The 27,851-nt window shown below is 45.2% G+C and overlaps 1 protein-coding gene across 2 annotated transcripts in view; it reads left to right on the top strand.

Annotated features, from left to right (window-relative positions):
• SLAIN1 (SLAIN motif family member 1) overlaps positions 1–27,851 on the top strand; it is a 62,634-nt gene that overhangs the window by 13,023 nt on the left and 21,760 nt on the right. The window contains exons 2-4 of one of the 2 annotated variants that reach the window (XM_060233597.1): positions 1,758–1,897; positions 23,582–23,731; positions 26,515–26,664. In XM_060233597.1, coding sequence (XP_060089580.1) covers positions 1,758–1,897; positions 23,582–23,731; positions 26,515–26,664 — 440 coding nt within the window. The remainder of the gene's footprint in view (positions 1–1,757; positions 1,898–23,581; positions 23,732–26,514; positions 26,665–27,851) is intronic. The other variant, XM_060233598.1, reaches the window with a different exon arrangement.

Here is a 27,851-nt window from a genome sequence, read left to right on the forward strand (position 1 = left end):
AAAATATACTGTATTCTTGTATTAATGCCAATAAAGGTCTATGGTATGGTAAGACACACAGTGTAGCACAGGTGAGGTGGACCTGTAGGACAGGTGGGGCAGGACTTTAACCGTGCCTGAGAATGTAGTCATACTGATTCCTCTGGGTGCCTAGAGGCTCACACTTGGGAAATGAGCACTCTTTCCATAACTTGTGCAGCTGCATTAGTCTGTCTTTATAACATGTTCAATATTGCTAGTATCAGGGGTGGAATTCTAGCCGGAGCTCCTTTGCATATTAGGCCACACACCCCTGATGTAGCCAATATTCCAAAAGCTTACAAGGCTCTTTTTTGTAAGCTCTTGGAGGATTGGCTGCATCAGGGATGTGTGGCCTAATATGTAATTGAGCTCCCGCTAGAATTCCACCCCTGGCTGGTATGAAGCTGAAGTTAATGTTGAGGAAGGAGAGGAGCTCCTTAGTGGGAATTTGATCAGGGAACTGGATCGCTGACTCAGCGAAGATGCGATTTCAACATTAGATTGCTTTATGTGCGGGGCTTTGTTTGTAGCAGGAGCTCCTTTGCATATATGGCCACACACCCCTGATGTAGCCAGTCCTCCTGAAGCTTACAGTAGGCCCTGTACTAAGAGTCCTGTAAGCTCCAGGAGGATTGGCTGCATCAGGGGTGTGACCTAATATGCAAAGGAGTTCCTGCTACAAAAAAAGCTCTGTTTATGTGTCTTCTGTTTCCCTGCCATTGGCACCTTAATAGCTTTGCCTCCTTCTTCCTTTCGTGCCACTTGCAAGGGGAAGCACTTCATTCCCCAGCTGTGTCTCCACAAGTAGACCTTCAAGGTTGCATTGCCACATCTAGCTTTTTTGCAGAACTGAAGATGAAGGCAGCTTTTGCATGGGCCCTTTACTTGGGGAAACCTGTTGTCCTCCGGTGCTGGCTTTGCAAATTTCTTGGTCTGCAGCACCAGCTGGCAGAGGAGCATACACACTGGGCGGCTTTTCACCTGTTGAGGAGCAGAACTCTCTGCCTTTAGTTGGGCCCCTAATGAAAGCTAAAGTCAGCATTAGCTGTCCACAGTTGTGAAATGGAGATAGCTGATAATTAAAGGACCAAAGCACATAAAAAATTTAATGGTTCATCGTTTCCTCCTTTGACTGCAGTGGGACGACTCACAGTTCTATGCCTTAGAACAAAGTAGGAGTCAAGTTCACCTTTAAGACCAACAAAGTTTTATTCAGAATGTAAGCTTTCGTGTGCTCCAAGCACACTTCATCAGACGAAGAATCAGGTATAGTGGGCAGAGCTACATATAGCTGGTTTAGAATGCAAAATGGTACAAATTTAAGATCCAATGACAGAATAGTAAACTTAACAAATTGAGCAAACCTTTGATCTGGGTAGCTGTATGCCTTGACATGCAGATAAGGGCTTTGGAGGATCTGGATCCAATACCCACCTTACCGGCTCCTTAAATAGCACTTAAAGTTTCCCCTCCAAGTCACTTTCCCATGTACAGTTCTGAGTGTTCTTGGTGTTTACATGTGAGGCAACTTCCAGTTCCTGCTGTAGGTTTACAGTTTGTAATACAGGGCCCTGGTGTGAAGAAAAATAAGTGTTATAAGCTCCGATTTACAGTGAATAACAGTAATTTTGGCCTAAGATGATTTGTGAGTCTCTGCTATTGTGGTGGGAAATTAAAAATGCATGCACCAAATCACTTTGCACATTATGGTAAAAAATTGCTTCTGTCCTATTTAGGTTGTATGTTGTGCCTGCCAAAAGCAGCTTGTCCCAAGAAAAACCCTTGAGTCCTCTGGAGTGGTGCCGTCACGTCCTGAATCATCCAAGTCCTGAGATAGAGGCGGCGAAACGCTCCCTCTGCTTCAGGCTGGAACAAGGTAATTCAAAGCATTTGTTCAATGCATTCCTGTATTTTTGCAGCTTTTCTTATTGGCTGACCTGGAACCAACCAGCTGGCAATATCTTGTATGGAGATGGAAGAATCCTATCTTGAATTGTTTTAATCTATAGAACTTGTATGAGGGCTCTCTGTTTCTGCTTTTCCATCAAAATATCTCGGCCGCGGAAATGCCTCATAGATCGATTCCCCACTCGCCTTGTTCCGGTCTTGTTGCTCCTTTTCCTGCGGGGCTTCTGCTGGATTTCGCACAAGCTGCCCCGGAGCGGTGAGTTGCTCCGCCTCTTTTCAAGTTCCCTCCGGCAGCAGGCAGGATCCTCTGAAAACCGGTTTCTGCCTGCCGTGGAGGGAACTTGAAAAGAGGCAGGGCAGCTCGCCTGCTCGGGGCGGCTTGTGCGAAATCCAGCAAAAGCCCCACAGAAAAAGGAGCAACGAGACTGGAACAAGGTGAGTGGGGAATCGGTCACAGTGTCTTGGATATCCTTGCATTTCAGAACTGGGGGGGGGGGTATAAATTGGCTGCATAACCAAGCTTGGATGCTGTCGTTTGATGTCAAGTAGATGTACCCTGGGATGCACCTCTTTGTGGTTGAAACCAGTGAGTAGCTCTGGAAGAGTTTGTGCATCCAACCCACAGAAAGAGAGAGGGGGAGACAGAGGTTGGATGCATTGGTTGTGTGTATGTAGCAATTAAAAACAGTATAGAAGATGGGTTCTGGATCAGACACTTGTGCTAAATCTGGGTAAATCACCTGGCCTGGATACTCAAGCTAGCCCAGTCTTATCAGATCTCAGAAGCTAATATGGTTGGCCCCGTCTAGTATTTGGATGGGTGACTTCCAAGGAAAACCAGGGGCATGGTACAGAGGCAGGAAATGGCAAACCACCTCTGCAGTGTCTCTTGCCTTAAAAACAATGCTAGCTCGCCACCTAGTGGTGCATGATGCTAAAAGAACTAGAACTTCCAGCTGCCAAAGAATCTTAGGATCTCCTGGCTATACGACACACAATGGCATACGATTATTATTATTGCTGATGCCAGGGGTGGCCAAATTGTGGCTCAAGAGCCACATGTGGCTCTTTCGCACATATTCTGTGGCTTTCGAAGCCCCCACTGCCCTGTTGACCAGCTTGGAGAAGGCATTTCTTTCTTTAAATTATCTCTGTAAGCCAAACCAGCTGGTGGCTTGGAGAATGTATTTAAAGTTAAAGTTGTTTTCTTTCCACCACTCTCTCACTCCTCCTTCCCCCATCTATTTGAAGATATTGGATTTATATCCTGCCCTCTAGCTGAAGAGTCTCAGAGCAGCTCACAATCTCCTTTCCCTTCCTCCCCCACAACAGACACCCTGTGAGGTAGATGAATACATTGGATTTATATCCTGCCCTCCACTCCGAAGAGTCTCAGAGCGGCTCACAATCTCCTTTACCTTCCTCCCCTACAACAGGCACCCTGTGAGGTGTGTGGGGCTGGAGAGGGCTCTCACAGCCGCTGCCCTTTCAAGGACAACCTCTGCCAGAGCTATGGCTGACCCAAGGCCATTCCAGCAGCTGCAAGTGGAGGAGTGGGGAATCAAACCCGGTTCTCTCAGATAAGAGTCCACACACTTAACCGCTGCACCAAACTGGCTCTCCAGTTTGCCTGCCTGCTCTCAAACATCTGATGTTTATTTTATGTGGCTCTTATGTTCAGCAAGGTTGGCCACCCCTGACCTATGCTATGGCAGAGCTGTAGAGCCAGTGTAATATAATGGTTAAGAGTGTCAGATGAGGATCTGAGAAACGTGGGTTCAAATCCCTTCTCTGCCGTGCAAGCTTGCCGGGTGACCTTGGGCCAGTCAGTCACACACCCTCAAAATTAACAGGGTTGTAGTGAGGACAAAGAGAGGAGGAGGATGGAAGCTCTGTGCTGGGGTGAAAGATGGGGTATAAAAGAAGTAAAAATCACAATAAACAAATGAAGCTGCAGGGAACGATTCTAAGCAGGTCTTTTCAAAAGCAAGTCCTGTTTTATGTAGTCAGGCTTTTTTTGTAGTAGGAACTCCTTTGCATATTAGGCCACACACCCCTGCTGTGGCCAGTCCTCCTGGAGCTTACAGTAGGCCCTATACTAAGAGCCCCGTAAGCTCTTGGAGGATTGGCTACATAAGAGGGGTGTGGCCTAATATGTAAATGAGTTCTTGCTACGAAAAAAGCCCTGCATGTAGTGAGACTTAACTCTCAGGAAAATGTTTTTAGGCTTGCGGCAGCAGTACCTGGATCACAAACTTGCCAGATTATCACAATATTACTCCCCCCCCCACCCGATGGTAAGAGAATATGGGGGCCCAGAACAACTCCTGAGATTAGCTCAGTAGTGGGTTTTAAAATGAAAACCAGGCTTTTTTTGAGCAGGAACGCCCAGGAATGCAGTTCTGCTCCCACTGGAAAAGCCCTGTGTGAAACAATGGTGCTGTCAGGGGGCGTGACCTAATATGCAAATGATCTCCTGCTGGGCATCTTCTACAAAAAAGCCCTGTGTGAAACAATGGTGCTGTCAGGGGGTGTGACCTAATATGCAAATGATCTCCTGCTGGGCATCTTCTACAAAAAAGCCCTGTGTGAAACAATGGTGCTGTCAGGGGGCGTGACCTAATATGCAAATGATCTCCTGCTGGGCATCTTCTACAAAAAAGCCCTGTGTGAAACAATGGTGCTGTCAGGGGGCGTGACCTAATATGCAAATGATCTCCTGCTGGGCATCTTCTACAAAAAAGCCCTGTGTGAAACAATGGTGATGTCAGGGGTGAGACCTAATATGCAACAATTTAGTGTCATCTGCAAACTTGGCCACTTCACTACTTACTTCCAACTCCAGATCATTAATGAACAAGTTAAAGAGCATGGGACCCAGTACTGAGCCCTGCGGCACCCCACTGCTTACCGTCCTCCACTGCGAAGACTGCCCATTTATACTCACTCTCTGCTTCCTATTAATTAGCCAGTTTTTGATCCACAAGAGGACCTGTCCTTTTACTCCATGACTCTCGAGCTCTCTAAGGAGCCTTTGATGAGGAACTTTATCAAAAGCTTTCTGGAAGTCAAGGTAAACAACATCTATTGGGTCCCCTTTGTCCACATGTTGGTTCCCCTCTTCAAAGAAATGTAACAGGTTAGTGAGGCAAGATCTTCCCTTGCAGAACCCATGCTGAGTCTTCCTCAATAACCCGTGTTCATCAATGTGCCTACTCATTCTGTCCTTGATAATGGTTTCTACCAACTTTCCCGGTATTGAAGTCAGACTGACTGGCCTGTAATTTCCCGAATCTCCTCTGGTACCCTTTTTAAAGATGGGGATGACATTTGCTACCTTCCAGTCCTCAAGAACGGAGGCAGATTTCAACGAAAGATTACATATTTTTGTCAGGAGATCCACAAGTTTACCTTTGAGTTCTTTCAGAACTCTTCGATGTATGCCATCCGGACCTGGTGACTTATTAGTTTTTAATTCATCAATCAGTTGTAGGACCTCCTCTCTTGTCACCTCAATCTGACTCAGGTCTTTCAACACCCCTTCCAAAATTAGTGGTTCTGGAGTGGGCAAACACTTCTCATCTTCCACAGTGAAGACGGAGGCAAAAAATGCATTCAGCTTCGCAGCCATTTCCCCATCCTCCTTCAGTAATCTTTTTACCCCTTGGTCATCCAAGGGCCCCACTGCCTCCCTGGCTGGTTTCCTGCTTCTAATATATTTGAAGAAATTTTTATTCTTGATCTTTATGTTTTTTACAATATGCTCCTCATAGTCCCTTTTTGCCTGCCTGATCACATTCTTGCATTTGATTTGCTACAGCCGGTGTTCCCTTTTATTAATCTCACTTGGACTAGCTTTCCACTGCTTAAAGAAGTCCTTCTTACCTTTTACAGCTTCCATTACTTTGTTTGTTAACCATGCAGGCCTTTTCTTATACCTGTTTGTGCCTTTCCTAACTTGTGGTATATATTTTATCTGAGCTTATAGGATTGTAGTTTTAAATAGCCTCCAAGCTTTCCCAAGGGTTTTGACTGTATTTACTTTTCCTTTCAGTTTCCTCTTCACATGCCTCCTCATCTCAGAGAATTTACCCCTTTTAAAATTTAACGGGTTGTGCTGGTCTTTTGGGGCAACTCCCTATTTATAAAAATGGGGAAATCAATAACGTTATGGTCACTGCTCCCAAGCGGTGCGATCACTTTTACATCTCTCACCAAGTCTTGGGCATTACTTAGGACCAAATCCAGGATCGCCCACCCCTGGTAGGATCTGTGACTATTTGCTCCATAGCACAGTCATTGAGAGCATCTCGAAACTCAATCTCTTTCTCTCGACCTGAACACATATGGACCCAATCAATCTGCGAGTAATTAACATCACCTATTATGACACAGTTTTTACGTTTAGCCGCTATCTTTAATCCTTCCATCATATTATAATCATCCTCTATCTTTTGATTTGGTGGGCGATAACAAACTCTCAAAGTTAAATTTCCTTTTGGGCCCTCTATTTCTACCCAAAGCATTTATAGAAGGGAATCTTATTCTTTGACCTCAGTCTTACTGAACTGTATACCCTCTCTGACATACAGAGCCACCCCACCTCCAGCCCTTCCCTCCCTATCCTTCCAATATAACTTATATCCAGGAATCACCGTGTCCCACTGATTCTCCTCATTCCACCAAGTTTCTGAAATTCTCACAATGTCTATGTTTCCCCCAAATACTAAACATTCCAACTCACCAATTTTACTTCGAACACTTCTAGTATTTGTATACAAACATCTATAATTTCCCATGCAAGTTAGGCCCGCAACCTTCCTCCTGCTGCCTCGAGACTTTGGCAAACAGTCCATACTGTTTGTCACCATCTCAGTGGACAACTCTGATCCATTACCCAGTAGAAAAGTAACAGCTAACCCTTCATCTCTTTGAGATGAGTCCTCCCGAACCAGAGACATTTCATCTCCTATTGGCTTTCCCCCAAGATTTAGTTTAAAAACTGCTCTGTCACCTTTTTGATTTTAAGCGCCAGCAGCTTGGTTCCATCTGGGGACATGGAGGTGCTGTGTTCCTAAAACAATGACGATAGCTGTCAATATAGAACCACCACATAAAACAGTGGCTGGCTGAGCAAATGAAGTTCTGTGGTAATCAGGGGGTGGAATTCTAGCAGGAGTTCCTTTGCATATTAATAATAATAATAATAACTTTTTATTTATATCCCGCCCTCCCGCATAGCAGGCTCAGGGCGGCTTACAACACATAAATACAGTATACAATAAAACCATAATACATAATAATACATTTAGAAAAAAACCATCATTTAAACAGCTTATATTAAATTAAATTAACATTAAGGTGCTATAACATAGATCTTATGAAATTCAGTGGCTAATAACAACTTCAGCGTATCTATCTTATCTCAGCATTAAGTGAAGGCCAATTTAAATAGAATGGTCTTGCAGGCCCTGCGGAACTGGTCCAAGCATCGCAGGGCCCGCACTTCCTCCGGGAGTTGGTTCCATAGTAGTGGAGCTGCAACAGAGAAGGCCCGTTCCCGGGTAGTCTTCAATCTGGCCTCCTTTGGCCCAGGGATATTCAACTGGTTCTTTCCAGCTGACCTCAGCACTCTCTGGGGTTCATATGGGGAGGCCACACACCCCTGATGTAGCCAGTCCTCCAAAAACTTCCCAAAAAAGAACCTTGTAAGCTCTTGGAGGATTGGCTACATCAGGGGTGTGTGGCCTAATATGATAAGGAGCTCCTGCTAGAATTCCACCTCTGGTGGTAATGAATCATACAGCCGAGTCCTCAGACTTGATGTCTCCTGTGACTGGCAGCTGGTCTCCGGAGCATCAGGCAGAGATGACTCTTTCCTAACCCTCCTTACATGAAGAGACTTGTCTTTTCTGTCTGTGAAGCCTTTGATCTGTGAGCCTAATGATAAACACTTCAGCGTTGGGTTCTAACAAAAGAGCAATGTCATCATGACCAACAAGCCTCACTTTTCCAGTTTTTTTATGGAGACACTTAGTCACGAACTTCTCAGTGGGTCAGTGAAATCCAAACACATAATCTTTCTTATAACATGGTGGCACTGCTGGAATCATGTCAGAGGTTCTCAGCATGTTCTATTAATGTTGTCCAATTTTGTTGTGCAGTTGCACAGTCAAGTCCGACTCTGCAACCTCATGGACCAAGTCACACCACACCAAGTCACACAACAGTTCTACCTTCCTCCGGAGTCCGCTCAAATTCATGTTAGTTACATCAGTAACACTGTCCAGCCATCTCATCTTTTGCCATCCCCTTCTTCTTTTGCCTTCTGGGAGGCATCTGTAGCTATGGGGGGATGTTCTTGAGGTAAATGCACCAAATTTGCACCATAGCTTCTGGTGCCTCTCTTTACCCATCCTCCCAAGTTTCAAAAAGATTTCACAAAGAATTCTACAGACCCCAGAAGAAAGTGCAGCCATCCTGCATTGTTTCCAATGGAGGGGGGAGGAAAGGCATTTAAAGGGATCACTTTAAATGCCTTCTCCAGGTTGAGACTTTCACTCTGAAGGCATTTAAAGGGATTATGAACTGAGAGCCCTTTAAATGCTCTTTAACCATGGCTATCCAGCTGTCCTGAAAAATCCTGAATATGTAAGGTCTTTTTCAGGTAATTTTTTGGCTCAGTTTATAGCAAGCGCATGCCCATAGTGCCCAGTGTTTAGTGTACCCATATATTGCCACAAGATAAACTGCCTTTCAGCTCCCCCTCCTATTCCGCGCAGGTTGAAGTGATACTTGACACAAAACAAAGCTTGCAACAGTCATGGAATTCTGGTAATAGATATCTATTATGAAGGTAACTGAAGAGTAGCTTAGCTTGAGGGAAAACATTATGGGTATCTAGTAAGAGAAATGCTCTATGTGGTGAGGTTGAGCTATGCTAAATGTTAACAGTGTTGAGGACATAGGGCAGTGAACCCCATCATGGTTCAATGGGTGCTTCTGCTAATGTGTTCTTTGGTACCCATTCCTTCTTCCTCAAAGCAAAAAAACCAATCCTGGCTTTCCTCAGTTTCAGAGGTATAGGAGGTGCTTCAGACGAGCCCAGAAAACATCTTGGTGTCTATAGAGACTACCCTTTTGGATACAACTGTCTCGATCACAGACCTATGCTGGGGTTGGAACATCTTAACCTCATATTGAACTTTCCAACATTTTCAGTTGGAAGAAGCCTCCACAGCAGCCATTTTGTTGTGGTGTCCAGTACCTGTTGTCAAAATCAAGAACCCCTATAGGTCAACAAAGGTTAGGGTCCCTGAAGTAATGCCTAGAGGCCTCAAACTAGCAGAATCCCTGAAGTAAGAGCAGTGTGAAATCAGGGTGCTAAGAATTGGAGACATGAGAGTGGAGAGGGTGGAGGAAGCTGAGAGCTTGAGAAGAAATCTCTGGGGTTACGGCCAGCTGGATAAAACTCTCAAGAGGGTTGTGTACCGTTCATAGGAAAAGGATGAAATGACGGATGACAAGGAGACAGCAGATGCTGAATTTCACATATGGGTTTGAAATAACTGCTCTGACATTTGGCTGCAGGTCTGTACGGCATTTAGCCCTTATCTGGGGAAAAAAAACTGCAGTGCAAGATTATGTAATATGTGCCATTCCGGTCAGACTAAGTAAACAAAGTCTAAAGTACAAATGTCAGTGAAGGGAAATGGCAGCAAGGAACTTTCTGGACATCTCTGGAAGTCTCTTCAGAGGTAGTTAGCATCCACACTGACATCTGAGCTTTAGCAGGGATCCTACAATTCCCAATAGTTATTACTGGCTGCCTGTGGAATCATTCCACAGTACACAACCCACGTCTTTTCAGTCAATCCTTTTCTTTGGTGAAGAGAAGGTCCTCTCATATTCACATTAAGAGGCTGACAAGAGTAGAAAGGCAATCCTCCCTATTGTCTCCACATGTTGATAAGGAAATAGCTTACCAAGCCAGAACCAAAACAGTTTTTAGCAGCAAATGTAGAGATATAAAGATCACATACGGGTATGTTCTTTAAAAATTTAGTAAAATGATGCTTTGAGTCGAAAATATAAGACCACCGGCAGGCCGATTAAATTCCATAGCAACAAGCCCCCTCAATGTCTCTAATTATTATATAAATTGCTGATAATTAGAGAGTTAAAATAATGGCCAGATCAAACACAAGCATTACGTTTGATCACTCATTTCTCAAGTTCTTATAAACAGGGTTTTTTTGTAGTAGGAACTCCTTTGCATATTAAGCCACACCCACCTGATGTAGCCAATCCTCCAAGAGCTTACAGGGGTCTTTTTACAGGGCCTGCTGTAAGCTCCAAGAGGATGGCTACATCAGGGGTGTGTGGCCTAATATGCAAAGGAATTTCTGCTACAAAAAAACAGGAGGTAAGGTCAGTGCTAGGAACAGTTACGCAGTTAAATGAGGCAGATGGAAATTGTGAAGATCCTGGATAGCTCTGTATATTTAGAATTCGAGATTTTGAGAACTACAGTCTTGTAGGCAGTGAAAATAATTATTCACAAGAATTTTGCTTTGGTAAAACGGAAGCCAAAACCCCCAAACTACAAATGGTAAGCAAGTGAAGTGAAATTCAAGGCATGGATGGATACAAAATGATCAGGAATGTGTGTGAAACAACTGAAGCGGGGCTTTGTTTTCATGGCTGGCTGAGGGAGCTGTTGTGACAGTTACGCAACTGTCTTTTGGAACAAAAAAACCCCTCATGATACAAAGATGGACTAACTCCTCCCCTCCCCTTTTAAGGGTTGCCTCCTGGCACTGGTAAACAATATTGCCAGCAACCAAACGGATTCATTTTATAAATTTTGTTTCTTGAGGTGTCAGAATATCAGCTATATAAAACCTTACTTTTATTTCTCTTAGATGAGTACATATGGATTGGATGTATGATTTCCCAAAAATATTTTCATCAATTTTTTTGGTATTTTTGTATTCGTGTATGTGTGTGTGTGTGTTTGTCTGCACCTGGAATTGTATTCAATGTATGAATTGTATTCATTGGCAACAGTGTGTGTGTTACAGCATTTCTTGCCATATGTACTATTAGCGTTGTGTGTATTTTTCATGTGTTTGTGTAATTAAATGCATTGTTTTCATTGAATAAGGGAGATACCTGGTGTTTCCTGGAAGTTGTGGCAACCTCTGGTGACTGACCCCTACTGGGGCCCTGGAGAATATTCAGGGAGGTGGCTGAATAAATCCTGCCCCTGCCCTCCTAACTGCTGGTATTCCAAGGAGGTCTCCCCCATCTAAGTACTAACCAGAGTTGACCCTGCTTCTGAGTGCTGATGTGGTTGGGCTTGCCTGGGTTATCCAGGTGAGAGTTAATTTCTTCATTTATAGCTTGCCTTTCATCCCTATAGGGACCTGTAGCAGGTTGCCTCATTCCCTTCCATTTTATGCTCGCAGCTGCTCTGTGAGGTTGGTTATCCTGAGAGGATGTGACTGGCCCCAAGGTCACCCAGCAAGCTTCCATGGCAGATTGGGGATTCGAACCTGGATTTCCCGGATCCTGCTTTAACCATGATGCTACCCTGGTTCTTGGTGTGATGCTTCCGTTCTAATTCTGTGGTCATATGGCATAGTTTATAATGTGTCTCTCTCGGCTTGACTTCGCAAACGAAGATTTAAGAAGGGTGCAGTAGTCCACGTCTGCTGCAGGCTCGCTGGTGGCTGACAAGCCCAATGCGGGACAGGCAGGTCCGGCCGCAGTGGCTGCAGGGAAAAGTCTGATTTGGGGTTGGTGCTGTAGCAGTGTGATTATAATGTGTAGTAGTCTTTAATTACATATATTTATTCACCGTAGCCAAAAAACTTGATGTGGTGATTTTTTTTTTGCTGTCAAGTCATAGCTGACGTATGGTGACCCCATCAGGTTTTCAAGGCAAGAGACCTTCAGAGATGGTTTGCCACTTTCTGTCTCTGTGTCATGACACTGGTGTTTCTTGAAGGTCCCCTATCCATGGTTGGCCCTTCTTACCTTCTGAGATTTGATGAGCTTGAGCTAGCCTGGGATAGCCAAGTCAGGGATGTGATACCATAGTACCACCATAGAGGACTGTTGTCTAAATTGAGTGAAATTATTACATTGAAAGACTGAAATCTGACAAGATAAAAAAAAATGGCACTCCTTTGTTGACCTTTGGAATCACGAGTAGAGTAGCGTTGCTTCAAAAAGCACCATCTAGGACTAAAAATGAGCCTTAAGAACATAAGAGAAGCCATGTTGGATTAGGCCAATGACCCATCTAGTCCAATCCAGGTGCCATCAGGAGGTCCACCAGTTGGGCCAGGACACTAGAAGCCGTCCCACTGTTGTCCCCCCCAGCACCAAGAATACAGAGCATCACTTGCCCCAGACAGAGAGTTCCATCTATACCCTGAGTCTAATAGCCACTGCTCCATATGTTTATCCAGTCCCCTCTTGAAGCTGTCAATGCATGTAGCTTCCACCACTTTCTTTTCCTTTGACTCAGCAGCTGGGTCCCCCAAACAACCTGACACAGACAATATTGGCATAAATTGCACAGAACGAAATCCAGAATGCATCTGGATGGCACCTGTACTGTGATCTATCAATCCACCGAAGGGTGCAGTTCTATACAGATTTACATTCTTCTGAGTCATTTGAAGCCAGTGGGCCTAGTAGGATGTAAATCTGTTTAGGGCAGCATTGGCACTTTCCTAATGCCACTCAAGGCCTATTACAATTGTTCTGATCTTTTGTAATCCCAGGGCGCCATTTCATATCTGACAGTGACTTTCTGTTTTGGTATGGCGGTTTTCGTTGTATGTGTAGAAGTCTTCTCCATTTGTCCCCAAAATCTCCCACTCCTGCTCTCCTTCTTTTGCCCTTTTTTCTGAGAGACCAGCATGTCACTCTGCACAAACTCTGGGTAGGGCTCCCGGCTTGCCTTGGAACCATTCAGGCAGGCAACATAGACATCTGCTGCAATACGATTTTGGTTTCCAACATGCCACGGCTCTTTGCAAGATGCTGGATCGTTTTGGACACAGCTCTACAGACCCTTGATCTTTTCTCTTGTTTTCTCTTGTTTCTGCCTGGCCCGGGTGTCTCTGTAAGTTATATTTTCACAGCTGCGCTTCGGTGCTTGAGCTGGCCCATCAGTTCTCATCAAACACTGACTTCGCCAGAGTCAGCCTGGCAAGGATCTCTGCATTCCCAGTGGTTCCTTTGCTTTGTGCTTTAGCCCTTTTTGTGTGAGATATCATCGGGAGCATCAGGAAAGGCAATTTTTGCCTTGAACCCTTTGGGCAGCTGTGGCCAAACTGTGGCTCGGGAGCCACATGAGGCTTTTTCACATATATTGTGTAGCTCTCAAAGCTCTCACCACCCCACTGACCGGATTGGAGAAGGCGCCTGGTTTTTTTGGCCACTATGTGACACAGAGTGTTGGACTGGATGGGCCACTGGCCTGATCAGACATGGCTACTCTTATGTTCTTATGGCATTTCTCTCTTTAAATCACTTCTCCAAGCCAAGTCAACTGGCAGCTTGGAGAATGAATTTAAAGTTAAAGTAGCTTTCTTTCCACTTCTCCCTCTCTCCTCTCTCCCCCATCTATTTCCTTCCTTCCTTCCTTCCTTCCTTCCTTCCTTCCTTCCTTCCTTCCTTCCTTCCTTCCTTCCTTCCTTCCTTCCTTCCTTCCTTCCTTCCTTCCTTCCTTCCTTCCTTCCTTCCTTCCTTCCTTCCTTCCTTCCTTCCTTCCTTCCTCCCTCCCTCCCTCCCTCCCTCCCTCCCTCCCTCCCTCCCTCCCTTCTCTCAAATATCTGACATTCATGTCTTGGGGCTCTCAGACATCTGATGTTTATTCTATGCGGCTCTTGCATTCAGCAAGTTTGGCCACTCCTGCCTTTGGGTTATCTTCTGAACAGGCAGGCAAAACCTAAATCAATAAATTAATGAAGTTTGTAAATGTTTCAAGAATGGGCATCCTCTATAACAAGAACAGAACATAATACACAGAACATTATGGTAGAGGTTGGCTGGGATATGCCTGAGTTTAGGCAAGAACTTGGCGACTGAACTATGATCCTCATGTCTTTGGCCAAGACCAAACTCAGTAGTATGGCTTGGTTTTAACTTTAGTTGCTGCTTGAATGTGCATACGTATCTTAAAGCCTTTTAAACACTGATTTAAGAGTGAATAGAGCCTTTATACAGTCACAAAGAGTAGGCTGTAGCTGTGCAATTCCTCCGAAGCCCATTCCTATTACTTACCACCTAGTGCAGGGGTGCCAAACATGTGGCCTGGGGACCGAATCAGGCCTCCGGAAAGCTCCTATCAGACCCCTGAGCAACTGACTGTCATCTGCTTCCTTCTGCATCTCAGCTTGATTTGCAAGGCTTGCTCAATCGCACAGGAGCTACAGAGCAAAACCTCTGTTTTCTCCATTGGTTGAGGCTCCTCCCCGTCTTGGTCCCCTGGTGAGGAAGGGAAAGAGCCAGAGCTTCCTTTGCCCAGTTCTCTAGATTGCACAGGAAAGGTACAAATAAAGCACCTTTAAGATCAACAAGTGCTAATGTTCTAAGCGTTTTTTAAGTTTTAAAAAAAATCTTTAATCATGTTTGTGTCCTTTATAAAGTTTCTATCTCTGCTACCTAATCATCAATAGGTACACACACAGCCTGTGTCAAGCATTGTCTATTTCTTTATTATTATAGTTACCAAAGTATAGAAATGTTACTAACCGTGAATTGAGCCTATGAACATCAAATAGAGAACCCCCCTTTGTTCCTTTTGCTTTTACTAGCAAGTGCAGGAATGTACTCTTTGAAGATAAAACCTCCTGGGACTAATTCCCATGCCAGCAAGGCTGGAACCCAGGATGAGCTGACTGCAATAGAGATAAGGAAGTTACAGTGAGAAGTTTCACACGTGAATGTAGAATTGTTTAGGGAATGTAGAATTGTTTATAGAACCTTTGATGTGCCATCTTTAAGTATGCATTTTACTGTTACACTGTATCAGTTCCAATACCTAGCTCGGCTGAGCCACATGGATTATCAATAAACTAAACTTTGTTTCAAAATTCAAGGACTGGTTACTTTGAGATCTAATGCTTGACAGCCTGGCCCAACATGGCCCAGCCCGACAAGGTCTCATTTATTTCAGATCTGGCCCTCGTAACAGATGAGTTTGACACCCCAGTGGCTGAGTGGCAGATACTTTCTTGGCACAAGGTTGCTGGGCATGGTCTGGAAGCTGGTGGGAGAGGGGGCTCACGGATGATGTAGTGATGCCACTGGCAATGCACTGACTTCATTCTCATGGCACCCAAAAGTAACATCAGTGCATTGCCAGGAACACTCCGGCATTCTGCAAAACCTCGGTTGTTTTACCATAGAGGGTTTTCAGATTGCTAGAATGTCCTTTGTCACATCTGGTTAAACCTAGAAGTGACAGATGCACAGCGGGATGCCAGGTCTCCACCCGAAGCATCAAAGATAATTACTGTGAAGGCTCCCATTATATCAGTAGGCCTAGCAAGCCTACATGTTTCTGAGGAAGGTGGAGTTAGCTTAGACTTGGATTTCAAGATGGATGCCAAGTGATGGATGCCTGCTCTTACTCTGGCTGGGTTTGCTCATGAATGCCTTCCTCCTGTTTGGTGTAGTGGTTAAGTGCGCGGACTCTTATCTGGGAGAACCGGGTTTGATTCCCCACTCCTCCACTTGCAGCTGCTGGAATGTTCTTGGGTTAGCCATAGCTATCGCAGGAGATGTCCTCGAAAGGGCAGCCGCTGTGAAAGTCTTCTTAGCCCACCCACCTCACAGGGTGGGGGGAAGAAGATATAGGAGATTGTAAGCTGCTCTGAGTCTCTGATTCAGAGAGAAGGGCAGGGTATAAATCTGCAGTCATCTTCTTTTTCTGTTGCCCTCCTATCAATTGAAGTTGGGAGCCTTGAGTTGAGGAGTGCCCATTCTAGCTCCAGGTTTGGATGCAGCCTGGAGAATTCTGGTTATGATGAAAATTTCAGAAAACTGGGTTGTCTGTTCCCTCTAAGCTGCAGAGCTGAAATTCTACTTAGTTAGAACCAATATTAAAGTTCTGAGCTAGTGCATAAGTTAGTTTGCTCTGAGGCAATTTTCCCTGAGCTAAGACAAAAATGTGTGAGCCAGAGGCTAAATTAATTCACACTAACTGTGAATTAACTCACACTAACACGGCTTGGAGGGAACACTGGACAGGCTTTGAACTTTGACACGGTGTTGCCATTTTAAATTTCAGTAGAGGAGGTTAAAAAGAGCAGAGTTCTGGCAAGATGGGAGGGTTTGGGATTCAGGGAAACCATGTTCTTAGATGCATTCTGTTTTCAATTTAAAAAACACTGTGTGTGTTTAGACCATGTAGTGACTTGGATCTGAATGGCTGTTTGTGGGGACGAAAGGATTCCTGCCTGTGGAACATGACTTTCTAGCCTTCCGCCTCCACTGCAGCCCAAAGTGTTCCGAAAATGTTACTGGTGAGGGTCACCTGTCCCCAAGGAACAGCATTTTGGACAATATTATGGGCTGCAGCATTGTGGTAAGGTAGGAGAGCCACACAGTGTGTGTGGAAGAACTGTCCGCAGAAACTCTGCAGTGACGTCAAACCATTGTGATTATTTTCATTACCTCAGAATTATAGCAGGGGTGGCCAAACTTTCTTAATGTTAGAGCCACATAGAATAAATGACACATGTTTGAGAGCCTCAAGACAAGGAAGGAAGGAAGATAGGAGAGGGAGGGAGGAAGGAAAGAAGATAGGAGGGGGAAGGAGGATGGAGAGGGAGGTGGAAAGAAAGCTACTTTAAATTTAAATGCTTGATTTGGAGAAGTGATTTAAAGAGACAAATGCCTTCTCCAAGCCAGCCGATGGAGTGTTGGGGGCCTTGAGAGCCACACAATATGTGTGAAAGAGCCATATGTGACTCCTGAGCCTCAGTTTGGCCACCCCTGAACTATAGCAGTAGTACCAAATGCAAACACGGTTATATCTGAAGCAAAACATGGACCCACTAAGCTGTTTATGCCAAAAGCTATTAATTATGTGAAGCACTGATACTCAGTGGCTCTTCAACAAGCCACCTTCGTTCTTCTGAGTTCTGTTGGGCACCTGCCCCAGGTTTCAGGAAAATGGGCAAGTCCCGGTGAGATTTCTGATTGGCAGGTGGTTCCTACCTTAAAACAGCTGCTGTTGGAGGAACATGTATCTGTCCTTGAAAATCGATAGACTCAATCCCTCGTATCACATCTTGGATTGTCAGTTGCATACAGTCTCACGTATGACACTCCTCTCTTCCCCACTATACCCTAAACCAGGGGTGTTGAAATCATTTGCTTTGAGGGAAGGATCTTGACCTTGTCGGGCCAGGCCATATGTGTCATAAAATGTAATGCCAGGTCAGGGAAATATAAACTTTATAAAGGACACAGACGAACACACACAGCCTAATCCACCTCACTGGCTTGCTGAGTCTCAGCCAACAGAAGGAAGAGAGGTTGGCTTTGTTGTCGTTTCTATCAGGAAGTTCAATCTAATGTGATTTCCCCTCTGCTTAATAAATACTTAGGTTGTTCTGATGCAGATATTTTAAGGAAGCTTTTAATGGGTGCAAATCCACAGGTCACTATTAGCTGTGCTAAATTTTTCTCAGCAGTTTGTAGAATTCAGCGTGAAATTTTAGGTATAGATTCTGAATTTTAGAGCTATATAATAGGTCCAGATCTTAAGTTCTTATGTATGGATTTTAAATGTTAAATCTTAGAGATATTCCTGTTATATTTAGATCAAATTTATTCTTAAATGTTTTATTGAATATTTTTTGCTTTTGACTTGTACTTGTCATTGGCCAAATTGATTGATTGATTGATTGAGAAGCTTGGCTCAGTAGTTCTGCTGTGCAACTGAGAGAGCCTGGCAAAGCTAGCTCTCCTTCCTCCACTTTCTCCCCAAGGGAGGAGCTTTGCTCTATAGTTCCTGTGCGATTGAGCAAGCCTGGCAAAGCAAGTTGTGATGCAGAAGAAAGCAAGAGAGGGAGAAGGAAGCAGACAGTGAGCTGCTTGTGGGCCTGATAGGAACCCTCCGGGGGCCTGATTCGGCCCCCAGGTCACATGTTTGACACCCCTGCAAAACATTGTATTAACAATGATGGGATAATACAAGATTTATTAAATGACACAAACCTGGACATTACAGCTCTGGTTGCCAAGTTCTTGGCTGAAGCAGTTAAAGATAGACATAATCGCTTTGTGTGATCGGCCTTATTTTGTTGTCTCTGTAGTGCCTTCTAGCTCTTGTTGTTTTATCTTACCATGTATTTTATTGATATGCCAAGGTATTTGAATTTTGGTAAGCTTTGAGCCTCCTTGAGCTGCAGGCCTCATGTCAGGAATGGAAGTAAATGTGACTCTTTTGGTTGATGGTATTTGCAAATCTGGGTCTCTGTGAGCTATGGCGCAAGAACCACTGATGTAAAGCTAATGAACTGGCCATACATTTTTGCAGGACTTTTTTTGTAGCAGGAACTCCTTTGCATATTAGGCCACACACCCTAGATGTAGCCAATCCTTTTGGAGTTTACAGTAGCCCCTGTACTAAGTTCTTGGAGGATTGGCTACATCAGGGGTGTGTGGCCTAATATGCAAAGCAGTTCGTTCTACAAAAAGAAAAAGCTCTGCAATTGGTACTCCTGATCATCACACAAGTTATACCGATACCTAGGAGTTATCAGCTACAGCTGACAACGTGGGAGGCTGAGACCACCTCTTCACTATCACAGCAATGTGTGATGTCACTTCTGGTCCAAACCAGAAGTGCTGCCATTGTGTCAGGGTGATGCTCTAGGATTCACTCAAAACTCTATGGTTAAGCCACAGATCTCTCTTCTCCTGTTTGTTTAAAAGACTCACGGCAAGATAGTGCCGGCAATGAAGCTTTTACCCTTTCCTAGGAGCTGATGATACTCCTGTGTCTGAGACCCACAGCTTTAGGGAATTTCCCTCCTTCCCTTCTGCTTCCTTTGCCATGAATACCGTGTGTGTGTGTGTGTTGTGTGTCCCCTTTGTGTGATTCTTAGCCACAGCTGCAATAACAGGGGCTTTGTTCATGATGGCTCTTCCCAGAGTAGTTATTGTACAAAATAATGAATACTCCTTTGCACTTACATTGTTGACAGCATCTATGGGTGCGAAGATGCTGGCCATTAACTGGTCTGGGCAAGCGATCAAACTGTTACAAAACAGCATCTTGTGTGTGTGTGTGTGTGTGTTTTAAAAAAAAGAAAGTGAGATCACAAAGACCTTTTCATGGCAATCGTTTTTGCTATTCCACAGCAACAAGATGTTAGTTATGGTTTTTAAAATGCAAGCGCCACTTCCCTGCGAGTTTCCTTTGAAGAAGGCTGCCGCCTGGCATTTATTGAAACAACTAAACTGGTTAATTCTGCCAGTCATCGACGGCACAGTCCTAAGTACGGTTGCACTCTTTGGAGTCCATTGAAGCTAATTGGCTTTGAAGCAATGCAACTCTGCGCCGGGTTGCGCTGTGAGGCTGGTGTTGCAGGGGTGGTCGGCTGAGGTTACAACGCCCTATACAACTTGTGAGAGACCAGGCTGCAAAAAAATTGGAAGTGTGGGGGAGGCCCTCCCTCAGTGGGCTGTGTTCTTGATGCAGGCAAGATGATAAATAGTTGTAGCCAGGGGTGGGATTCTAGCAGGAGCTCCTTTGCATATTAGGCCACACACCCCTGAGGTAACCAATCCTCCAAGAACTTACAAGGCTCTTTTTTTGTAAGCTCTGCCGTTGTGAGCTCCTGCTAGAATTCCACCCCTGGTTCTGGCGATTGTGTGTCTCACGTAAAGGACTGCCATTACAGAACTCCAGGGAAAAAAATAATTTAGGGTTGCGGCTTCCTGGTTCTGTTGAGCTGGATGTTCTGTTGAGCTGAATGTCAAAGGGAACACCCAACACATAGTTGTGGCACTCCATGTGAAGAAAATTTGTGTTGTCACCAGTTGAGTATTGGGTGTGTTACAGGACCCGCCGGTACAGACGTTTTACAGGCTCAGGAATTTTTATGTACCTTGTATGGTATGTGTTGTATTTCTTTCAGTGTTTTGTGAAATACATGCTCCTTATTAAAAAAAAACCTTTTACATCCTGTATTCTAATCGTCCACTGTGGCCTGATCTGCAGATACCCCAATCTGTGAATTAGGACCACAGAAAAAGAAACACACAACCAGCACCCATGTTTACAGAAAAATCCGAAATTGTGAAAAGGTTACATTGAGGGGATTTTTGTCGTTGTTCAGTCGCAGAGTCGAGTCCGACTCTTTGCAACCCCATGGACCAAGTCACGCCAGGCCCTCCTGTCTTCCACCATCCTCCGAAGTGCACTCAAATTCACAGCCACAGTTTGGCAACCCCTGCCATAGAAGTCGCCTCTTCCATTTTCTTAAATGGAAAAGGCCATGGTGGAGAGGTGGAGCATCGGCTTTGGATAGAGGAAGGTGCAGGTCCAGTCCCTGGCATCTTCAGTTAAAGGGAGCAGGGAGCAGATTTATTTATTTATTATTAGATTTATATCCCATCCTTCCCGCCAGGACAGGCTCAGGGCGGCTCACAACCTCTAAAATCATAATAACAATATAGCTAACAATTACATTTAAACAGGTTCAGGTCAGCCATTAATTAAAACAATCTAAAACGCTTTAAAGCAATATGGTGCTAATATCAGGATATCCTTTCAGTTCAGTTGGAAGATGGCTGTTCTTCCTGCTACTGTATCAGCATGATAAGATCAATTGAAGGCGAACTAGAAAAGTATAGTCTTGCAGGCCTTGCGGAACTGGGCAAGGTCCCGCAAGATGGTGCGAAAGACCTCAGTCTAAGACTCTGGAGAGCTGCTGCCCATCAGAGTCAGCAATACTGACCCTGATCAACCAATGATGTGCCTCGATATAAGGTAGTTTCACCAGGGGTGGAATTCTAGCAGGAGCTCCTTTGCATATTAGGCCACACACCCCTGAAGTAGCCAATCCCCCAGAAGCTTACAAGGCTCTTCTTTGTAAGCTCTTGGAGAATTGGCTACATCAGGACGGTGTGGCCTAATATATGGACATATGAAGCTGCCTTATACTGAATCAGACCCTTGGTCCATCAAAGTCAGTATTGTCTTCTTAGACTGGCAGCGGCTCTCCAGGGTCTCAAGCGGAGGTTTTTCACACCTATTTGCCTGGACCCTTTTTTGGAGATGCCAGGGATTGAACTTTAATAATAATAATAATAATTTTATTCTTATATCCCGCCCTCCCCTGCCAAAGGCAGGCTCAGGGCGACTCACAGGACATGGTGTTTACCATGATTACAATAAAATACAATCATTCCTATAAAACAATTTAAAATATAAAATATAGTTGAATTACAGTCATAAATTAAGTTAAAAGTTAAATAAAATAATTAAACATTGTAAGTTATTATTTAAGGTGCTACAATTCAGGATATGTGTAGGATGGCTAGATGTCAATTAACCGGGTTCCATCTTAAAAGCGAGCTGAAAGAGGGTGGTTTTGCAAGCCCTGCGAAACTGATTCAGGTCTCGCAGGGCTCGCACCTCCTCTGGTAGTTGATTCCACCATTGGGGAGCCGTTGTTGAGAAGGCTTGCTCCCTCGTTGTTTTCAATCTAGCCTCCCTTGGCCCAGGGATTTTTAGAAGATTTTGGGAACTAGACCTCAGTGCTCTCTGGGGGACATATGGAGAGAGGTGGTCCCTAAGGTAGGCAGGTCCTTGGCCATATAGGGCTTTAAAGGTAATAACCAGCACCTTATAACGAACTCAGTATACAATTGGCAGCCAGTGCAGCTCCCGTAGCCTAGGCTGCACGTGTTCCCACCGAGGTAGTCCCACTAACAGCCTGGCCACCACTGCAGTTTCCGTGTTCGGTATAAGGGCAGCCCCATGTAGAGGGCGTTACAGTAGCCCAGCCTCGAGGTGACCGTTGCATGGATCACAGTTGCCAGGTCGCTACGTTCCAGGAAGGGGGCCAACTGCCTCGGACCTTGGACCTTCTGCTTACCAAGCGGATGCTCTACCACTGAGCCACCGTCCCTCCCCTATGAAAAAGGAGCTGCTGCTAGAATTCCAGCGCTGAGTTTCACACATGTTCATTTTGCTGCGTAGAAGGACTCTATCCTACCCTTTGAGAAAAACAGTGCTGTGGTTTTATGAATGTGACTTTGATCAAATGCGTTTTGGCGGGACATATTTCACAGAAACGTTCAGATCGCTGTCTCAGACTGTGCAGATAGGCACGGCTTATGTAACACAGAATTTCATGTTGGCACAAGGAAGAAATATTTATTTCCATTGGCTTAAAGGGGGATTATGAAAGGGATTATGTTTGTTTTTAGCACTCGATGAGCGCGCCAGTGCCTTCCTCGCCCGTGGGACTGAACTCTCAGCTTGGTCACCAAGTCCACTCGTATTCTGTGGACGAGCTGGACAGTCACCCTGATTAGTAGGCCCAGCAGCCCCTCCTGCCAGGACCAGATTAACAATTAGGCAAAGTAGGCACTGGCCTATGGGCCCCCACACCTTTAGGGGCCCCAGGCTGGCTTCCCCCCCCCTTCCCCCCCTGCGTGCTGCCCTCCCAGCCAACACACGCAGTCAGCAACTGAGCCGCTCTATGCCTGACTTGCCTGGTGCGGTGGCTGCTGGCATAGTTGCCAAGTTTGCCTCTCTCTGCCTTTCCCCCACAGTTTTGTCAAAGGGGCTTTTGAGAAGATGCCTGCAGGCTGCAACAGGGGCCACAGACAGCAAGGCTGGTGCTCCAACTTTGAGATAATTTGCGAGGGGGCCCCCAAGGTTTTGACTGCCTAGGGGCCTCCACAGGTTAATCTGGCCCTGCCTTCTGCTGTAGCAGCGACTCCAACTGCTTCCTGTTTTCTAAAAGGTAAAGGTAGTCCCCTGTGCAAGCACCAGTCGTTTCTGACTCTGGGGTGACGTTGCTTTCACAACGTTTTAACGGTAGACTTTTTATGGGGTGGTTTGCCATTGCCTTCCCCAGTCATCTACGCTTTTCCCCCAGCAAACTGGGTACTCATTTTACCGACCTCGGAAGGATTGAAGGCTGAGTCAACCTGAGCCAGCTATCTGAAACCCGTTTCCGCCGGGATCGAACTCAGGTCATGAGCAGAGAGTTTGGACTGCAGTACTGCAGCTTTACCACTCTGTGCCACAGGGCTCTTTCCTGATTTCTAGCCCATGCTAATTTATTAGCACTTTTGTTTTTCTGTTTTAGTGTGCTTGTGTTTGCTGCCTCTTCTGGCTTTGAGGGGCTCCCCTGACAAGTATGGGAAATGATGACCTTTTAGAAGTCATTGCGGAAAACGACTCACAAATTGTGTCCATTTGCATCCTGTCCCATTTTTTGTGTTTCTCTCTAAATTCCAGCTAATTTTGTAGCAACCAGAACACTTGGGTTGTTTGATCTCTCCTTCCCCTCCCAGCTGTTGATTCCCTAATACCTGAGTGTTCTCTTGCCAAATGTAACCTGAATTCTTTCTCTTCTGTGTCCATTAACAGCTAGCCGATGGCGGAGTCTCTTCTCTTCGTCTGTCTCCTTGGCTTTCCCTTATAGTCCCGTTGCAAGGCTTACTCCGTATAGCAATGGCTTTAACACCCCCGCCTTTTCTAAAACCTTCGGTAAAGCAATATTAACACCTGAAAAGACAGGTAATGCTTGCCTTACTAATTCCTAGTGCTGTTTTAAGGCTAATCATAAAAACTTAATGTGTTTTCTGCCATGCTTATAACCTGTTGCCTTATTGGGGTCGGTTGGAGCCACACTTCACTGGGTATTGTGCTACTGTAATTGCTGCTACTGCACAGACCATGGCAGAGCGGTCCCCAACCAGTTTGGTGTAGTGGTTGAGAGCCAGTTTGGTGTAGTGATTTAAAAGCATGGACTCTAATCTGAGAAAACCTGGTTTGATTCCCCACTTCTCTGCATGCAGCCAGCTGAGTGACTTTGGGTCAGTCACAGTTCTCTCAGAGCCAGGGCTTTTCTTGTAGCAGGAACTCCTTTGCATATTAGGCTACACCCCCCCCCCAATGTAGCCAGTCCTCCAAGAGCTTACAGTAGGCACTGTAAGAAAAGCTCTGTAAACTCTTTCAGGATTGGCTGCATCAGGGGGGTGTAGCCTAATATGCAAAGGAGTTCCTGCTACAAAATGAGCCCTGCTCAGAACTATTCTCTCAAGAGCAGTTCTCGAAAGAGCTCTCTCAGCTCCACCTACCTCACAGGGTGTCTGTTGTAGGGAGAGGAAGGGAAGGCCATTGTAAGCCACTCTGAGACACCCAGTGAATGGTGGGGTATCGATCCAACTCTCCTCTTCCTCCTCCTCCTCCTGGGGCATCTTTTGCCACAGGAAGGTGGGTGCAACGACAAAATGGCCGCCACAGAAGGTCGAGTGAACCACAAAATGGTGACTTCAGTAAGCAGAGCCATATGCCCAGAGGAAGTTTGAGTGCATGGAAGGAGAGGAATCGTTTTAAAAAAATGCATTGGGAGAGGAGAATGAGTGAAAGCTGCTGCTAAAACATCATTATTTTAATGTGCCTATCCCAGTGGATCTCCAGTGGCCAGTCAAATCACTCTTAGCTGAGGTTGAAAATACTGATGCCCATGCAGTCTTTTATAGGGAAATGGCTTGTTGGGCAAGTGCTCAAACTGGAACACTTGTTGAGTGCCAGGAATGGTGTTGGTGAACCCCTGCCACAGCGCACTCTGTGGGTCCTTCCTTAATGTTTCAGAGACTGGGGTCAAATCACTCTTAGCTGAGGTTGAAAATACTGATGCCCATGCAGTCTTTTATAGGGAAATGGTTGCTACAGGGGTGGAATTCTAGCAGGAGCTCTTTTGCATATTAGACCACACACCCCCTGATGTAGCCAATCCTCCAAGAGCTTACAAGGCTCTTTTTTTGTAAGCTCCAGGCTACATCAGGGGGTGTGGCCTAATATGCAAATGAGCTCCTGCTAGAATTCCACCCCGGGTTGCTCATTTTTTTTACCATTTCCTCACATCAGTTCAGAGATGCTTAGCGATGGAGGGCGGGGGAAGCTGTTTTCCCTGGGGATCAAGCGATAAACGACTTCTTGCTTCTGCACGCACATTTGGGCAAGTTATTTTGGTCTGTTCCAGCGACAATCTGAGTGAGAATCTTAAGCAGTGTTGGTGGGCAGGAAGCGCGTTTGTTATCCCAAAAGCTGGGTACCATATGGTGCCCTTTTCCCAGTCTGGAGAATAAAGATCTTGGAAGGAAAGGTACGGGTGAGAGCAATAAGAAGCATTAGCAGATAAAATGGATTGTCATAAGCTACAGGTCAGCCAGGATGATACTTAAAGGCAAAGGAACTCTGCTGTCGAAATAAAAATGTCATATGAGCATATGGTTGAGCTAGGGGACCGATCACTTTTGATAGGGCTGTAAATCTTCCGTGAAGAATGTGGCTTGTAATTGGGACTAGAGCTCTCCTAATAAAGTCAATGCAAATTATATCATTGCTTCAGGGTTGAACCATCCTTCTCCGTGGAGAGATGCAGTTTTAGTTGAATAAAACGTAGCTGGTTCAGTCAAGAGGGCAGTTCCTGCACCACGGGGCCAGATTTGATATCTGTGAAGCTGAATATAAGCAGCAGTCCCAATGCTTGGAATAAATTATGATGTATTTAGTATAAACTGCACAGTAGGCACGCTTTCATCAGGATGTGGTATTTACTTTATTGCAAACGTGCAGTGATTGTCTTTTTTTTTTTTTTAAGTAGAGTGCTGTAGCTGCCAAAGAAGAAGCATTATGAAGGTCCAGGGGCGGAATTCTAGCAGGACACCTTTGCATATTAGGCCACGCACCCCTGATGTAACCAGTCCTCCAAGAGTTTACAAGGCTCTTTTTTGTAAGCTCTTGGAGGATTGGCTACTCCAGGGGTGTGTGGCCTAATATGCAAAGGAGCTCCTGCTAGAATTCCACCCCTAGGAAGGTCTGTTTGTGTGGCTAAAGGATGTGAAAAAGAACAAGGTGTACAAGTTACGGATAATCCCAGAGGATTTGCAGATGTTGTTGTTTTTGTCCACGGGGACAAAAAAAACCCCTTTAACTTTAAAAAGCTGGTACATTTGCATGTTTAAAATCTGCCTCATGCATCAGAATTTGCGCTGAGCATTTTTTCCCCCACCAGCTGAAAGCAGAGACGAAATTCGTAGGTCAGGACTCAGCTTCTTGCATCTCTTAAAAACTAGATTAGCTAGCGAAATACTGAGATTAAATTAGCTAGCAGCTTTTACATAAAGATTTTTTTTTTAAGGCTGTTGATGGTTTTAAAAAAGATATTGCATTTAGAGCCATGTCTTCCAATGTAGTTTAAAGTGTAGTGTCTTGCAATGCTGCTTTAAAAGTAGAAGGCATCTGTATGTTGTCCAGTAGCTAAAGGATGTGTATTGTTACCTGTTGCACAGGTTATATTTCTAGAAGCTCTCCTCTCAGCCCCCAGTCCTCAATAGACAGCGAACTGAGCACCTCAGAGCTTGAAGATGACTCCATCTCCATGGGATATAAACTGCAAGATCTCACGGATGTCCAGATCATGGCTCGGCTTCAGGAAGAAAGTAGGTGGCCATTCCTTCTTCTCTTTCTCTAAACAGTTGTATGCTACTGTGATTTTTTTGTGTAAGGTGCTCTGTTCATACAAAGAGCTGTTGCACCTAGATAGCTCTTGGTGGGTCTTCCAAAGCTCCCACTATGAAGTATCCTCAAATACTGGGGAAGAGAATTCCTGTGTTGGCACTAGATGTAAAAAGAAAAGGAACCTCAAGAGGGCCAAGTGGAATATGTGGGGTCATCTCATACATCAGGAGTAATTCATTCCTTCCTTCCTTCCTTCCTTCCTTCCTTCCTTCCTTCCTTCCTTCCTTCCTTCCTTCCTTCCTTCCTTCCTTCCTTCCTTCCTTCCTTCCTTCCTTCCTTCCTTCCTCCCTTCCTCCCTTCCTTCCTTCCTCCCTCCCTCCCTCCCTCCCTCCCTCCAGTTTGGTGTAGTGGTTAAGGGTGAAGACTCTTATCTGGGAGAACCGGGTTTGATTCCCCACTCCTCCACTTGCAGCTGCTGGAATAGCCTTGGGTCAGCCATAGCTCTCGCAGGAGTTGTCCTTGAAAGGGCAGCTTCTGGGAGAGCTCTCTCAGCCCCACATACCTCACAGGGTGTCTGTTGTGGGGAGGGGGGAGGTAAAGGAGATTGTGACTGCTCTGAGACTCTGAGATTCAGAGTATAGGGCAGGATATAAATCCAATATTTTCTTCTTCTTCTCCTTCTCTCCCTCCTTCTCTCCTTCCCTCTCCCTCTCTCTCCTCTTTCTCTCTTTCTCTTTCCCCCTCCCTCCCTGTAAGATTATGAAATTGGTCTCCTGATTTGCACCGGATTGCTCAAATGCTCATGCAAAATTCACAAAGAACCAGGGGCTCAGTTGACCCTTAGTTGTGCTGTGAGATGATCTTATGGACAACTAGCTTAGAGAACAGAGCCATGAAGCAAGGCCTTGCCCTCCCCTGGGTTGTCTAACTGTATTTTTGGATAGATTCAGATGGGTGGCCATGTTGGTCTGAAGCCAACAGAATAAACTTTGAGTCAGTGGCAGCACCACTAAGACAAGTGAAGTTCAATTCAAGGTATGCTTTTGTGTGCATGCATGTCCACTTCTTCAGATACAGTGACATGGAAGTTACCAGTCCATACATATAGATAGAGGGTGAGCAGCAGATTTTTGGACAATGTTTAATTGTATCTTGCTGACAGGGGAGC

Source organism: Heteronotia binoei, chromosome 3 (genome assembly GCF_032191835.1).
Source record: "Heteronotia binoei isolate CCM8104 ecotype False Entrance Well chromosome 3, APGP_CSIRO_Hbin_v1, whole genome shotgun sequence".
In the NCBI taxonomy this organism is placed as follows: Eukaryota; Metazoa; Chordata; class Lepidosauria; order Squamata; family Gekkonidae; genus Heteronotia; species Heteronotia binoei.